This window comes from Juglans regia, chromosome 2 (assembly GCF_001411555.2).
Source record: "Juglans regia cultivar Chandler chromosome 2, Walnut 2.0, whole genome shotgun sequence".
In the NCBI taxonomy this organism is placed as follows: domain Eukaryota; kingdom Viridiplantae; phylum Streptophyta; class Magnoliopsida; order Fagales; family Juglandaceae; genus Juglans; species Juglans regia.
This window is the reverse complement of record NC_049902.1, coordinates 30,281,790-30,297,493: the sequence shown is the minus strand read 5'-3', so window position 1 is coordinate 30,297,493 and position 15,704 is coordinate 30,281,790. Positions and strand designations below refer to the sequence as shown.

Below are 15,704 nucleotides of genomic sequence, written 5' to 3'. Positions count from 1 at the left end.
GAATTGCCAATATGACTTCTTTCTTGATAATACTCCAATAATGCTTATAGAAAAGAGCTGTCAAGCCTGTCATTCCATCTGGCCCTGGAGCTTTATTGCTGGAAATCTATTTTAGAGCTTCTAAAATTTTCTTTTCTTCTGGTATGACAGTAAGTGATTCATTCTCTTTGTCCAAAATCTGATTTTCAAAGAAATTATCCAACTTTCCCGGAACACTTGGATTCGAAGAAGAATATATAGTTCTAAAATGATGTATAAAAGAAGACTCTATAATAGTAAGGTCCATTGACCAGTTACCTGGTGCCAGTTTGATTGATTCAATAGCATTCATTCTTCTCCGTATGGTTATTGTCAGATGATAAAATTTTGTATTTATATCCGTTGAAGTAAGCCAAGTGAGTCTAAATTTTTGCCTCCATAATATTTCTTTATATTCGCTTTGCTTGTGAAGTCTATGTTGCAAAAACCTTTCTCTTTCTTGATTGTAAGGAGTCATAACATCATCTTGTACCATGAGAAGTTCACTTTGAATTTGATGAATATTGTGGTTGATCTTCCCAAAGTGCTCTTTGTTCTAGACTTTAAGAGCTTCTTTGGTAGATTTGGTTTTCTTGCAAAGAATGTAAGATGGATTTCCCAGGTGAGGTTTACTCCATACTTCACTGATAATTTGACGGCTTAATGGCTCTTGAGTCCAAAATGCTTCAAACTTGAAAGAAGAGGCTTGGCGATTATTGGTCGTAGTAGATAACAAGATAGGGTGATGATCAGATGCCGATGAAGCAAGATGTTGCAATGTTGCATCAGAGAAAAGCAATCGCCATTCTTGATTTGCAATCGCTAGATCTAATCTTTCTCTTATGAGTGCTTGACCCTGTCGATTATTGGTCCATGTAAACTTTGGCCCTATATAACCAATATCTATGAGACCATTTCTATCCATAAGAGCTTTTAGACCCTTGTTAGGATTGTAAGAGATAGGTCTTCCTTCATATTTTTCAGATTAATCAATGAAGTCATTAAAATCTCCCAAATAGATCCAAGGTCCTGGAAAAGCTTGATATAATGTATCTAAATGACTCCAGAAACTAACTTTGTTGTTCCATTGGGCTGGAGCATATACATAAGTAATCAACCATAGTTGATGTGTAGGATCAGAGTAAACTAAAACTGAAATTGCATTAATATTAATATTTACATGCTCTATTTCTACACCCGGTCTCCACAAAAGTAACAAGCCCCATTTTTTACATATTGCTGGAATGTGAACAAAATGATGGAAACCTAAACTATTTACAATAGATATGGTGCGATCATCCGTCACCAAGGTTTCCGACAAAAAAACTACATTCGGGTTATATTTCCTAATATTAGCCCTTAAGTTTCTAATTGTTTTGGGACTGGCTAAACCTCTGCAATTCCATGCCATTGTCTTCACTTAGCAGATGGAGGCATTTTTAAGCTTGTCTCACAAGCTGATTTGGACTTTCCATGTGGGTGTGTTGGTGGCCTGCTATAAGGACTTATTTTTTATTTTCCTTTTGATTTTTTTTCCTTTCTTACTGATCCTGAGTGCATTGCCAGGAGATTTAGTGCCATTGAATCTTCCTCTGTTGGTTGCTTTGGAGCTTGACATTCAGAAGGCTCTATTTTCTCCACTTTTATAAGTTGTTGAGATTTTCATTTTGGGGCATCAATAGACTCATCTAGTTGCTGTCTTTTGGAGGAAAATATAATTCTGCCAGCTTGTTTTGGATCAGTTGTCATTTCAATCTGCATGGGACTATTTTCACAAGAAACTTCTGAATCTTCTAGTAGTTGAATGTTCATTTGATTTGGAGGCAATTCCATTTTTTTTTTCAGAATTTGGATGCGAAGGAGAGACAGTAGTTAAAACCTCAGGTTCACTTGAAATGGGAGAGATATATTTTTTAGCCACTAACAGGCTGATGACTTCTAATGGCTTAAAGAGAGGATTGGCCTTATTACCCAAAACGAAATGTTGAGGCCTATTTGAAAGTAGGGCTGGGCTCCGACTCCGACGGAGTCGGAGTGCTCGTTTCCGACCTCCGACTCCGACAAGAGTCGGAGCCAAATTGGAGCTCCGACTCCGACTCCGAACTGGAGTCGGAGTCCCGACCTCCTATAGGAGCTCCGACATAAGATTGGAGCTCGACGTGCGCTCGACGTGGCGCTCGAGCGGAACTCTTCCAAAGAGGTTCGCTCGACTTCCGCTCGACATGTCGCTCGAGCGCTCGACTTCCGCTCGAGCAGAACTCTTCTAGAGAGGTTCGCTCGACTTCCGCTCGACATGTCGCTCGAGCCAATGTTCAATACAACGTGTGCTCGACTTGCGCTCGACACCTCGTTTGAGCGCAAGTGTTCAGTAAAAAAAATTTCGGAGTTGGAATCGGAGCTTCCTAGAGCTCCGACTCCGACTCCGACTCCAACTCCGAATAGATATTCGGAGCTACTCCGAATTCCGACTCCGAATTCCGATGACTCCGACGAAGTCGTAGTCGGAGTAGGAGCGGAAGTCGGACGGAGTCGAAATTTTCAAAATTTTGCACACCCCTATTTGAAAAGGGTGTCTTGAGGGCCCATAAATAAAGGCCTTGTTTCCGTTTGAGAGCATGATTTAAGCCCAAGTCCAATTCCTAATCCAAGCCCTAGCCCAATCTCGATTTTATCTTGCTGAGTCTTATAATTCTGAACAGCCGAGTAGATTTGCTTCCACTGCGTTCCCCACGGGGGACCATGATGCGTTGATTCAACGGCTGAAAGTGAAGAAGAAAATTCCTGTACCCATGTACTAAATTCAGCGGCCACCTGCGCTTTTGTACATGGAGACAGAATGGATATTTTGCTGCGATTTGGTGTGAAGTTGCTGGATTCAGTAGGTTGAACAGTGAATTAATTAAAGTTTTTTGGTGAAGAAATTAATGAGGTCGGTTCACTGTAGCTGTAAAGTGTTGTTTCTTCTTCTCTCATGGACATTCCACCTTGTTGCAGTGAACTTGAGGAAGATGAAAGCAAATGGTGTAAGTCCAATTTACTTGCTGAAATTTGTTCAATGTGATCACTTGAGAAGCAGGTTTGACTTTGAATGACAAGCTCCTATTGGTTAGTTGAATTTAGAGCTTTTTTTCCTTTAGTGTAAGCGCCTATGGTTGAACCTGAAAGAGATAAGTCTTCATTCTTCTCTGTTTCTTCATACTGCCCAGCACCCGTTTGATGAAAAGCCTGGCTATTTTAGAAATTTCTTTGAAATTCCGCTCGTATCCAAGGGCCATACTTTAATCTTGTTGGTGGGGAACTTAAGAAACCATAAAAGATTTGAGAATGGCCCAGCCTTCCACATGCGTAGCAAAAGTCTGACAATTTTTCATATTTTAGAGCTATCCAAATCTCATGGTTGCCGAGTCTTGGCATCATAAACCCTTGTTGAAGTGGTTTTGTAACATCTAGTTCAACTTTAATTCTAATGAATGTTCTGAAAGCTAAACCATATAAAGGATCTTCCTCAACTTTGATCAAATTACCAAGGGCTTTCCCAATTTCTATTGCATTATTGAGAGTGATATGATCTAAGGGTAATCCATGTATTTGCATATTAAAAATTGCATGATTTAAACTGATTTCATGGAGAGTGGCTCCTGGAGACCATAGTTCTAGAATAAGAAAGTGCCCTTTGATGTTCAAAGGGGCCCAATTCAACACTCTTAACTTGTATTGGGAAGTTCTAAATGTGAATATAAACTTGTTTATATCCATATCTTCAATGAGAAAGTTTTGAACAAAGTTCCAAGAGGTTTTAATGCTAGAATCAATTGCATATTTGTTTATAGGTCTGTCTGCAACTAACCTTCCTATCAGGATTTTATCTAAAGTTGCTTTTGCTAACTCTGGTACAAGTTGAAGATTGAGATCATTCCAAGACAGATTTTGTTTGAAGGATCAGTGAATCCATATCCATTTGATATTGATGTTGAAGCTATAATAGAAGTGGCTGTTTTTGGATTGGAAACTGAGAAGGGTTTGATGGTCAAGATGTTGATGTTTAAACTCCTTCTTTGCATCTAAAATAACTACAAGAAAAGGAGCAACAATAAGTGCAGGAAAATATTTCACCTACTAGATGGAGAAGTTCTTACTTCTCTCTAGCCGGTTTTTTATGGTTTATGTAATTCATGTTAAAAGCATCAAAACGTGTTTTGGCCAAAGTCATGGGAGAGACTTGGACCCTCTAGAAGTCCATATTTCCAACCTCAAGCGCGTGTAAATAATTTGGTACCGATTGTTGACCCTACCTGTTGGGTCTCTCTTTCCACAAGAAGCTAACCACCCCCCACCCCCCATTATACATATACGTACCTTATAATTCTCTCCATATATATATAACACATCACTCCCACCATTCTGCCACAAACAATTCACACTTTTTCGAGTACTCATATTCGTATATAGATCGAAGGAAATAGAAAAGAAAAAGAGAAAATTAAATCGAGAGTTTTCTTATAACTTTCTCGTTTGTAAGAAAAAGCAGAAAATGGCTGATCATAGGAAAATCGGCCAGCATCCCTTAGCACCAGCAAACACGTACACCAGAAGCGATGAAGAATCGAACACTGCGCAATCCGACGAACAGCTCAAGAGAAAGAAAAGAATCAGGTTGGCCATGTATATTGCTGCTTTTGCTGTGTTTCAGACCATAGTCATCGTGATCTTTTCTCTCACTGTTATGAAAGTGAAAACCCCTAAGCTCAGGTTGAGCAGCACAGCCGAGTTCCTGAAATTGAATACGAGCAGTACTAGTACTGGGGGCGGCACTCAAGCATCACCACCTTCCTTTGACATAAGCTTCGTAACACAAATTAGGGTAAAGAACACAAACTTCGGTCCCTACAAATATGACAGCACCAATGCCACGTTCCTATACCAGGGCGTGACTGTGGGGGAATTCATTATTCCCAAGGGTAAGGCTGGGATGCTTTCCACCAAAAAAGTTGATGTTACCGTTAATCTGAATTCAAAGGCCATAACAAGCACTACGAGTACTCTTGGAAGTGAATTGGAAGCAGGTGTACTGTTGAAGCTGGACAGTCGAGCCAAACTAAGTGGGAAAGTGGAGTTGATGTTTGTGATGAAGAAGAAGAAGTCCGCTCAAATGAACTGCACAGTCAGTATCCATTTGTTAAATAGGGCATTCCAAGATTTGAGTTGCAAGTGAGAAATTTAATTCTGCTTCCGTTTATTTCTTTTATTCCATCCCGTCTTGTTGAGATGTTTTATAATATCTGAAATGAATTTGCTGCTTAATTTTATTTAATTTCTATTGTGGTCAGGATGTATATAAAATTATAAATAACTGGTCACACAATCCCATTAATGTGTGTGTTCCTATTTTTTATGTACTTTTTCTAGTCTCGAATTAAAAAATAAAGGATGAAAGTATACATGATCACACGAGCTTAAAGAATCAGTTTTTTTTTTTTTTAAAAAAAAAAAGATTATCCCAATTTAAAGATGAGATGAGATTTTATAAGTTGAGATAATTTATAAATAATAATAAAATTTATGAATAAGAATGAGATAATCTCTCAATCGAAACCCGGCTCAAAGACATCACAAGGTCAGGTGAGCGACTGGACAACTTGTAGTTTGGGGTAGTCATCATGGACTTGGCCCCTCGCACCTACCCTATTTTCTCCAAAGGCTTCTAACAGCTTAACTATAATTTCAAAACATAATTTAATATATATATATATAAAATTGACACTTGATTTTGGGTGACCCAAGAAAAATAATTGACATTTAAATCTGTTATACATCAATTACTATTTATCTTCATATTTCATAGTTGACAATTTTTTTTTTCATAAAATGCAAAGTGTGGGAGGTAAATAGTGGCTGATAAGAAGAATTATTCTAAATCAAAACATTAGAAATGGTACTGATCATCATTAATCGATTCCATCCAAGATTTTGTGATCCAAGAAATTTTTTTGAAATTTTGAATTGCAAGTGAGAGCAATATTTTTTAACCCTTGTATTTTGAAATAATATAACTTTTTTAGAAAAAAGAAGAAGTTAAAACTCACATTTTATAGTCTTCAAGATTGTGACCCCATAACAAATGCTAGATGGCGCTATCTGTTGCGAAATGGGGTCCAAATTAAGAGACAGAAACTCCAGTCGACAAAAAGCTTTGAAAATTGGTTCGGATCGATGGTAATTAACACCATTTGGGCATTTCCATATCCTTTTTGTGATCAATATTGTTGCTTAGATCCACTTGTGTTGATCATGGCCGGCTGTTCAAAATTAATAATAGTTGGGAATTTTCTTTTGTTTTTATGGATTGAGAGTTCTTGCATGTAATTATTTTATTGAGATATATATATATATATATATATATATATATATATATATATATATAGTCTTTATAATGCAGATAGAGATAGTGGACAAACTTCATTACATTAAATACAATCCGTAGACAGCTTTTTAACCCCCAATATTATATGGGTGATGTTAGAGCCATCGAGATCAGTGGCTTCCGATGGTTCTTGTTGACAAGGGCAATGTACTTTTTTTTTTTTTTTTGTGTGTTTTTTGTTTTCTCAAGCATTTTTAATCTTTTTAAATATTTTTAAGAAAAAAGAAAATATTCACAAACTCATTTAAAAACACTTCCTTAATATTAAGTAATATATATATATATATATATATATATAAACAAAATAAGAATCGGTGGCTTTTCTTGTGCTGCATCTAGGGGTGTAAATCGGTCTAGTTCGGTCCAGTTCGAGAGGGATGATGGACTGAAAGTCCATCATTTTTCCAAACTAGACTGGATCAATCACCCAGAGTGGACCGGACAGGACAAGACCAGACCATTAGCTATTAGTTTGGTAGATCTATATCGGTCCAGGCCAATTTCAAATGGGGCCCAATTATACAAAAAATATCACCATTCTTAAAATATACAAAAAAGCACGCAGTTTGTATTTTTGGCTCATTAGTAAAAAAAAAAAAAAAGCTTACAAAGTTTATAATTTTGAATAATACAACTATTTCACTTTATTTGAATATTTTTTTCTTAAAAATAGCCTAAAAATAGTTATTCAAATTATCAAAATTAATAATTATATATTAGTTAATTAATAATAATATATTTAACATTTTATATTGTCAAAAGCATAGGTTAGATGAAAATTACATAATTTACTTTTATAACTACTATATAAAATAATATATATATTTTTTATTAAAAAATATTTAAAATATTTATTTGTAGTTCGGTTGGTGAAAAAATCCCACCCCGGGATCAGAGCAAAACCCATTCGATCCTACAAATGGAGGACCGAAACTGACCAAACAAGTTTTCGATCCGATCTGGTCGGCTTTTTTGATTCGGACTGAATATTTTACACCCCTAGCTGCATACTCAGTGGATGCAACATTTTCCATTAAATATAGTGAAGTCCTCATGCCGTGTCTAATTCTTTCTATATTAAATAAAGTAATAGAAAATCATAGGAAACTCTCCAACTTTTATAGAGTTGTGCAAAAATCCCAAACTTTGTTGATCATCTAAGTGTGCTTCGATTAAAGTTGGAATTCTCAAAGTTCATGATCATAATTGTAGTCTCAAATTTTAAATGTTGGAGTTAGAATATGTGAAATGATTTGTGTGTATTTACATTGAAGAAAGTAATCTAAAGGGAAATGATTTGTGTGTTTGTAAGATATATAAGTCTATATAGGCACTTTCTTTGAAAGGCAAATCTAAAATTCATATAAAAAACTTAATTTTTTTTTTTGATAACCAATGATTCATCCATTCATTTCAAATAATAAAGTCCTTACATAACATTGTTTCTATCAAGCCATACGGCTTGTGATACAAAAGAAGGACAAGAGCCCCACCACATTACAATATCCTCAACATTCCATGCATTTCTTGCTAATTGGTGAGCTGCAATATTCCCCAACCTGTTAACATGTAAAATCTGCACTTCTTGGAAGCCCCTCATCATACGACTAATATCATTTAAGAGAAATGCAAAATCAGTGAGAAAAGTAGTTTGGGATTGCAATGCATTGACAAGAATCAAACAATCTGTTTCAAGAACCAATTTTGGAACACCCCATTGAGCACAAAATTGTAAACCCCTCAGCAAAGCAGTGGCCTCAATAAATTCGGGAGAAGCAACATCACCTTCTAACTTACTACAAGTAGCAATCACATCACCTTTTTCATCCCGAAGTATGATCCCAATACCTGCCTTATGATGATCAGGAAATATAGCACCATCCACGTTTAATTTCAGGAAGCCCAGTGGGGGTGGAGACCAACTAAGCACCGTATTTACTTGCTTGCTAACCCCATCAAGAACTTGCACTTGTTTGTAAGCTGATTGCATCGAAAGGGCATTATTAATCACTATTGAACAAGGATGCACCACATTTTCATACAAAAACTGGTTCCTTCGGTACCATAAAGCCCAGCAAATAACAAAAAAAGTAGTAAGCATTTCAAGACCACCCTTATCTCTAATATGCAGCACTACATCCCAAAAAGATAAAGGGGAGTTTAAAGTTTGCAAAGATGGTAAATACTGCATATACACATCATGAATCATAGGGCAGAAAAATAATGCATGGGCTGTATCTTCAGAACACAGATGGCAAAAAACACATCTATCCTCATCTTTTATCTTCCTTTATCTCAAGTTCTGGAAAGTAGGCAAGTAATCGTGACAAGCCCTCCATGCAAAAATCTTCATTTTATGGGGAATCTTCAATTTCCATAAGGACTTCCAGAATTTCAAAATTTGTTCACCTCTTGACCCTTCACCAAGAATCTGAGAAGCTTCCCATTGTAAGACCTTATAACCACTCTTAACGGAATATGAACCACTTCTTTCCGAAGTCCAAAACCAAGAGTCTTCTTCAGATAAACAGATATTAATCTTCAAAATCAGATTTGCCAACCTTGGATCAAAGAGAGCTCTAACTACATCAATCTTCCACCAACCTGTTCTTTCCTCAATTAATTCATTTACCATCAAAATTTCATTATTCAGATGCTCCATAGCGCCCTGGACCTCATCACGGCTACAACCCGGGATTCAAGAGTCTTGGACAACTCTAATACTGCGACCATTGCCCACTCTCCACATACAACCAGATTTTAACAAAGGCAAAGCACTAAAAATACCCTTCCAAACAAAAGAAGCATTAAAATCAATCTTGGCCTCAAACAAACTACAATTTGGAAAGTACCTTGCCTTAAAATTATATTAATCGTATTTAAGCCCTTGTTTGGGAATACAAACCATGTTATCTTATCTCAAGATTTCTTATAATTTTCTTTCCAAACATACATATATCACTCAAATACAAATATTTTTTAATTTCAAATCTTCAATTTTTTAATCTAATTATTAGCTAATCATTATAACTTTCGGCCTATACTTCCAAACAAAACACAAAGCAATATTATTTTTTTAAATTTCAAAACAAAAATTATATTCTAACAAAAATTTAACTTTATAATAATTTTATTCACATTTTTCTTTCTCATTTTCAAAACTTAATAAAACGTCTTAATTCAAACTATTTACTATTATTCACAAAATTATCGTTCCATCCCATTCTCAAACATCGAAATCGGGATCTTGTTCAACTTGGGCCATCGAAGGTGCCGTAGAAAATGTGTCATGGGTACTCATATAAGCGTGGTATATATCCCAAGAAACCTTGACCAGTACACGTCTTTCTCCAACCCACACAGGAGCTAGCATTAATTCTGTATATAAAATCTTCTTCTTTGTGAAGACACAAATCATTGACCATCTAGAAGCCAGAAATTCCACCCTGATCAGCCGCGTTCCTTGCAAATCTTCATATTTAATTTATTGCACCTTTTTTACCTGGAAGCTTAGAACCCCTCGTTCACGAGCACAATTCGCCCCTGCAATTTCTCCACACCAACCATGCAACTGCTTTACATTCTAAAATTCCTTCCAGCAAAAGGAAGAAGAGCGCAGAAAATGGAACACTATATACACCGTTCGAATTAAAGGGAAGAAAATGGGCGATCAAACCACGGCCAGCAGGTGTACCCATTGGCATCTGCAAGTAAGATGGCAAAAAGCGATGAAGAAACAAACACTTTGCAATCCAACGAGCTCAGAAGAAAGAAAAGGATCAAGTTGGCAATATATATAGCTGCTTTTGCTGTGTTTCAGACCATCGTCATCCTGGTCTTTGTTCTCATTGTGATGAAATTTAAGACCCCTAAAGTCAGGTTGGGCACAATCGAGTTAAAGAACGTGACCACTACAGCTGGAACTCAAGCATCGTCACCTTCCTTCGACATAAGCTTGACAACCCAAGTTAGGGTTAAGAACACAAACTTCGGTCCCTACAAATACGACAGCTCTAATGCCACCTTCCTGTACCAGGGCGTGACCGTTGGGGAAATCCTCATTCCTAAGGGTAAGGCTGGGATGCTTTCGACCAAAAAAATTAGTGTTACTGTTAGTGTCAATTCAAATGCCCTGACCAGCACTACGACCCTTGGAAATGAGTTGGGTGCCGGGACCTTGACGCTGAACAGCCAAGCCAAGCTTAGTGGGAAAGTCGAATTGATGTTTGTGATGAAGAAGAAGAAGTCCGCCCAAATGAGCTGCACCATCTCCATCAAGCTTAATGCAGACAACGCCGTGGATTTGAATTGCAAGTGAACATGAAGCTGTTTTATATAGCAGTTTCCTAGCTATGTTTTTCTTTTATCAAAATTTTTTTTTTTCCTTTGCTTTTGTTTGTATATTGTTCTTATTATTTCGTTTGCAAAGGAAACTCATTTTTGAATCCAAACAGAACATCTATATATATATATGTATATATATTTATATACACACATACGAATTCTTTTCATGTCAATTATTGTTATTATTTTCTAGTGACAAAATTTTCAATTATTAAGCAATCTTGTAATTGTAGGCGATTTAGCTATTTATCGAAAAAAAATGATTTATACAATTTTAAGGTGTATAAATTTTACGTAATATATTTGAAAAAGATGAGGCTAGGACATGTGAAAAATCTCACCCTGCTATGATAACTTTTTATCGAAGAGAATAATATTGTTCAAATTAAAGCTCACATATCCTGTAACTATATCCAACGTTACTATGTAAAATAACAAGAGAATCAACACCGCCTACCGACCCAACCTGATCAATTGTAATTTGTGGAGTGCTATTCCCATCCACAGACATTCGCTACCGAAATGAGTACCAAATGGTGCATTGATCTGTTCTTTTCTTCTTCTTTTTTTCTTTTGTTTTTTTTTTAATGTAATTTTTGTTTATTTAAAAAAATTTAAAAACACAATATTAAAAACTAAAAAAATACAAATTCTAAAAATAAATAAATAAATCAAATACTATCTATCATTTTCCTTATAATTTATAAAGCTTTAGAAGAGTGATTGAGCAAATAAAGTTGTGGTCGATCAAAGGATTTTGACCCAGTTGTGCAAAAGTGACCGATGCTTGCATTACATGACACGCACGCATGCAATGGTACTGAAAGCGATTCTAGGTTCACAAAGTAAGAGACTGGTACACTCTATATCCTTTGAAGACTGTTATCTAGTACTTTTTTTAATAAAGCTTTATAATTTGAAGGTGGGTCCAAAAATATTCTACAAATTAATTGGTGGTTCTATTAAAGTATATCTTATTCGTAAATATATTATTTCTATCGAATAAGAAAATTGATTTCTTTTTCTGATCCTTAGTTAGGCCTCATTTGGTAATACAATAGAATTAGATTAGATAAAATAAAAATTAAATAAAATATTATTAAAATATAATTTTTTAATATAATTTTTATTTTAAAATTTGAAAATTTTAATTTTTTATTATAATAAAAATTATAATAATTAGATTGAATGAAATAAAATGAATTGAAAATTTGCTTTTGTTTTTAAGGATTGAGAGTTCTTGTAATTCTTTTATTGATATATATATGAGTTATATATATATATATATATATATATATATATGTATATACTAGATGAAAACAACGTGCAATGCACGTTTACTTAGTTTATATTTAATTTTTTTGTTAAGAATTAATTTTTCCTTAATAAGGATGTAATGTTTTTGGTTAATTAAATAAAGATGTAATATTTATATAATTTATAAATAATTACACTCTGTGATATATTATAAAAGAAGAGCATTAATAGAAGATATAATCTTATAAATAAACAATATCGCTCATAGTTTTATGAAAGTTAATTATGATAATTTTAATTCTTTTTTTTATAAGTAATTTTAATTCTAAAATGACGATCCAGCATTTTTCTCATCTTGCATTGTCTTACGTCAGTAAGCTCTCTCTCTGAGATTCACATCTCTCCCTCTCTAAATCACCGGAAATAAGTTTTTGCCGCATTTAGAGATCGCCGCAAATACTCCAGATTTAAAAGACTATTTCCAGCGAATTGTTATCACTGGAAAAGGTCCCTTAAAAAATAAAAATAAAGTAAACAGGATATTTGAAAAATATAATACTTGTATATGTATATAATCAACAACTAACTCCCAGTAAACATGATATGTATATAATACAGTAGACAGTATATTTGAAAAATATAATACTTGTTCATAATACAGGCTCCTTATGAGACTACTACGAAAACTGCCTACCAGGATCTGCTCCAAGCATATGCATTCTTTTCGGCGCCTCTGAAGCTGGAGGATTCATCCAGAAACAAGTAAAGACCACGTTAACCAAATGTAGGAGACTAAAACCCTCACACTATAAGAGGCATCTATAGGTAGGTGAAGATAACAATATAAGGAACAAACTCTAAGCCGCTTTCCTAGAATTTAAGCAGGTATTTGTGCATCTAATCAATAATAAAATCAACAAAATGCCTCAAGATATAAAGAATAAATATTTTTTTAGTTGTGCAGAATACACTACATAAATAATAAATATTATTAATCTAAAATAAATACTTTCTATTATTCCATCACCTTCCAAATAGATTACTTCTAAATCAACTTGAGCACAAGCTTTATTATCACGTCTCATCTCTGATCCCTCTCTATGTATATGTCACTAAGAATATATGTCTCTATGTATATGTATATGTCACTTAAGAATATAAATCTACTTTAGCACAAGCTTTATTATTACCTGAAACCAACCCATGCGATTAGCTTTAGCGTTTTCTGGAAAGAACTGCAAGCATAGTATCAATATTAGAAGCAATATAATAGCCACACTGTAAGCATGAGAATTAAGCCAAGGAAACTATGGTGGCAACAAAAATTACATTATGTTGTAAGCATGAGAACTAAGGCAGAATGATGAAGTCCAAGAGGGAGTGCCAACGAGATCCTTGGATTGAATAAAATATGTGGACCCTGTCCTAGCAACGTTGATTGGATCAAAATAAATGTTTTTTAGAAGGGGTGGAAGACTGAAAATCTGAGTTTGAGATATCTGGCACATCATGAGTTTGGAAGACTCAAAATAAGTAACTCTCTTTAGATTCAAAGTCAAATAGTTTACTTTCCTCTTAGTTTCATTTACCTGGGTTTCCAAGGTTGCATTCTCCTTATTTTGCATTCACCATCACATGCATAAGCCTTACCAACCTACTCTGCATCTAAAGTCTCTTCTTTTATGAAATTATAGAGACCTGCCATATGAAAGTCCCTTAAATTTACAACGTGACTTCATTATGCATAAGAACAAAACTGTAGTCAATAATGTGCACTTATGTAGTAACAAGCTAAGCAGATCTAGTAGCCTCTGAGTATAGAAGAATAGTACCTGCTAATTTCATTAAAATTGGACATGTGACTTCATAATGCTTAAGAATGATGATATCCAAAACTGTAGTCAACAATGCGTTCGTATGTAGTGACAAATAAATGGCATTCACACATGGATTGTACTACCTCACGTCTACATTTGGACGACAAAAAAGAAAACTTTCAATATAGAAAATAAAGAATTTATATGATCTAGATGAGTCTTTCATAAATTCAATGGGCCTAGAGAAACAAGACTAATTTATGACACGCCAAAGGTGCTGAAATAAAATTCAACAACGACCTAAATCACCAATTTAAGAATTCCCAAACTATGGTTCTGTCAACAGCCAGATAATTTCAGTACCTCTTGTAGAAAATTCGCAAAACTGAGAAGAAGTGCCCAATATGACTCTTCTAAAGCCCTGCAGATAAGCAATCAGATAAATAAATCAACTTAAATAAGTTTCGAACGCGCCAAACCTGGAAACTGTAAAAGAGGCAAATAAAGAGAAACAATTCTATCAAAACCTTAAACACAGAGTACCTTAAACACAGAGTACAACAAAAGCATATATTTTTTCCAATGACAAAAAACACAGGGAAAAACAAAAGAAATGCTCATATATGAAAATTCCCATTTTATTTCAAAAGAAAAAAAAGCCCGAAAGAGGCTAAAACTGAACATGTTACATTTTTTTTTTTTTGCCTCTTAGAAACAAGCTACCAAACTCCATTCGGTCAAACAGTTGCAATCGGCTCCTTTGCACGAGGACCATTATCTTCAATGGTCCCAAACCATAAGATTCCAATCTCTCCAAACTTCCATTTCTTAAAAGTGCGCACACTTGGTCGGTGATCCAATAGAGTGTAAGAAACAGAGTCCCCGAATAAACATCGAATGAAAAAAGGCTCTAAAAAATTGTATGCAAATGGGTGAAGAGAGTGACCTCCGAAATATGTAGATAGTGTCTGAAAATGGAAGCGTTCCGAAAAAGCCTCGCCATAGACTGTTCAGACACCCAAAACAATTAACTTCTTCGAAATCCACTGAACGGATGAAATGAAAGAGACAGAAACTGAAATCACTACACTCGGTCGAACAGGGGCAAAAATTGGCGCCCCTGAAAACCAAAATATCAGTAAACCCTAGATTCATATGTCAAAAAAATAAAGTAAATAAAGCTTTAAATGATTATAAAAAATCAAAGAAATTAAATCCAAAACCCCTAAAATGCAAAACCATCTAGACAAACCCAAATGCACGAAACACAGGTCCAGTAGAAACTGCGAAAATCCAAACCCAAAAGCTAAAGCTTCGAAATTATTTTACCCAAAGACAGCGACGACACCAAGGCCTCGCCTTCGACAATGGAACCAGCACATTTATCCGCATCACAGGCATCAGTGGACTTTGGTGAACCAGTGTTTAGCAGATCAGGGATTGCAGATACGATTCACGAAGACGAAGAGAAAAAGAGAAGATGAAGAGGCAAAGAAGGAAAGGATTTTGGTTTTTGGAGAGTTGTTTGTGTCGGTTTGTATTTCATTACTGATTTATTCATGGGCACTGTTTTTTATTTAAAGTTATTATAACGAAGGCTTAACAAATTATTGCAAACAGAGGCTTAACGGAAAGTTAATGCCAATAAGGATATTCTGTTAACGTAAGAAAATTCTGTTAAAACAAGAAAATTCTGTTTGATAGACTCTTTATATATATAGATAGATATGAGTTTTGCTATTCATAAGCATCACATGCCAGTGTCTAATTCTCTCTACATTAAATAAAGTAACAGAAAATCATAGGAAACTCTCCAACTTTTATAGAGTTGTGCAAAAATCCCAAAC

General features: G+C 35.0%; 3 protein-coding genes and 1 long non-coding RNA gene across 4 annotated transcripts; 3 read left to right on the top strand and 1 right to left on the bottom strand.

The window, feature by feature from the left end:
• Nucleotides 1–2,712: 2,712 nt before the first annotated feature.
• LOC118344899 lies at nt 2,713–3,213 on the top strand. The gene is made up of 2 exons (XR_004798627.1): nt 2,713–2,900; nt 3,013–3,213. It is a non-coding gene; the product is annotated as an uncharacterized LOC118344899 (long non-coding RNA).
• Nucleotides 3,214–4,402: 1,189 nt separating this feature from the next.
• Nucleotides 4,403–5,444, top strand: LOC108979436. The gene has a single exon (XM_018950109.2). The coding sequence runs from the start codon at nt 4,550–4,552 to the stop codon at nt 5,228–5,230; it is 681 nt and encodes a 226-aa protein (XP_018805654.1). The 5' UTR covers nt 4,403–4,549; the 3' UTR covers nt 5,231–5,444.
• A 4,597-nt stretch (nt 5,445–10,041) lies between these two features.
• Nucleotides 10,042–11,049, top strand: LOC108979437. The gene has a single exon (XM_018950110.2). The coding sequence runs from the start codon at nt 10,155–10,157 to the stop codon at nt 10,755–10,757; it is 603 nt and encodes a 200-aa protein (XP_018805655.2). The 5' UTR covers nt 10,042–10,154; the 3' UTR covers nt 10,758–11,049.
• Nucleotides 11,050–12,515: 1,466 nt separating this feature from the next.
• On the bottom strand, nt 12,516–15,405 carry LOC108979435. The gene is made up of 6 exons (XM_035687735.1): nt 15,187–15,405; nt 14,804–14,863; nt 14,221–14,278; nt 13,231–13,275; nt 12,600–12,779; nt 12,516–12,551 (listed from the first exon to the last, which is right to left on the bottom strand). Exons 1-6 carry the CDS (start codon nt 15,237–15,239, stop codon nt 12,516–12,518), a joined length of 432 nt encoding a protein of 143 aa, XP_035543628.1. The 5' UTR covers nt 15,240–15,405.
• Between the last annotated feature and the right edge of the window lie 299 nt (nt 15,406–15,704).

Coding starts and splice junctions, on each gene's coding strand:
- LOC108979435 (XM_035687735.1), bottom strand. CDS start 15,239: ATGTGCTGGTTCCATTGTCGAAGGCGAGGCCTTGGTGTCGTCGCTGTC. Junction 14,864..15,186: donor GGTGTCGTCGCTGTCTTTGG/GTAAAATAATTT, acceptor GTGTCTGAACAG/TCTATGGCGAGGCTTTTTCG. Junction 12,552..12,599: donor TTGATTATATACATATACAA/GTATTATATTTT, acceptor TTATTTTTTAAG/GGACCTTTTCCAGTGATAAC.
- LOC108979436 (XM_018950109.2), top strand. CDS start 4,550: ATGGCTGATCATAGGAAAATCGGCCAGCATCCCTTAGCACCAGCAAAC.
- LOC108979437 (XM_018950110.2), top strand. CDS start 10,155: ATGGCAAAAAGCGATGAAGAAACAAACACTTTGCAATCCAACGAGCTC.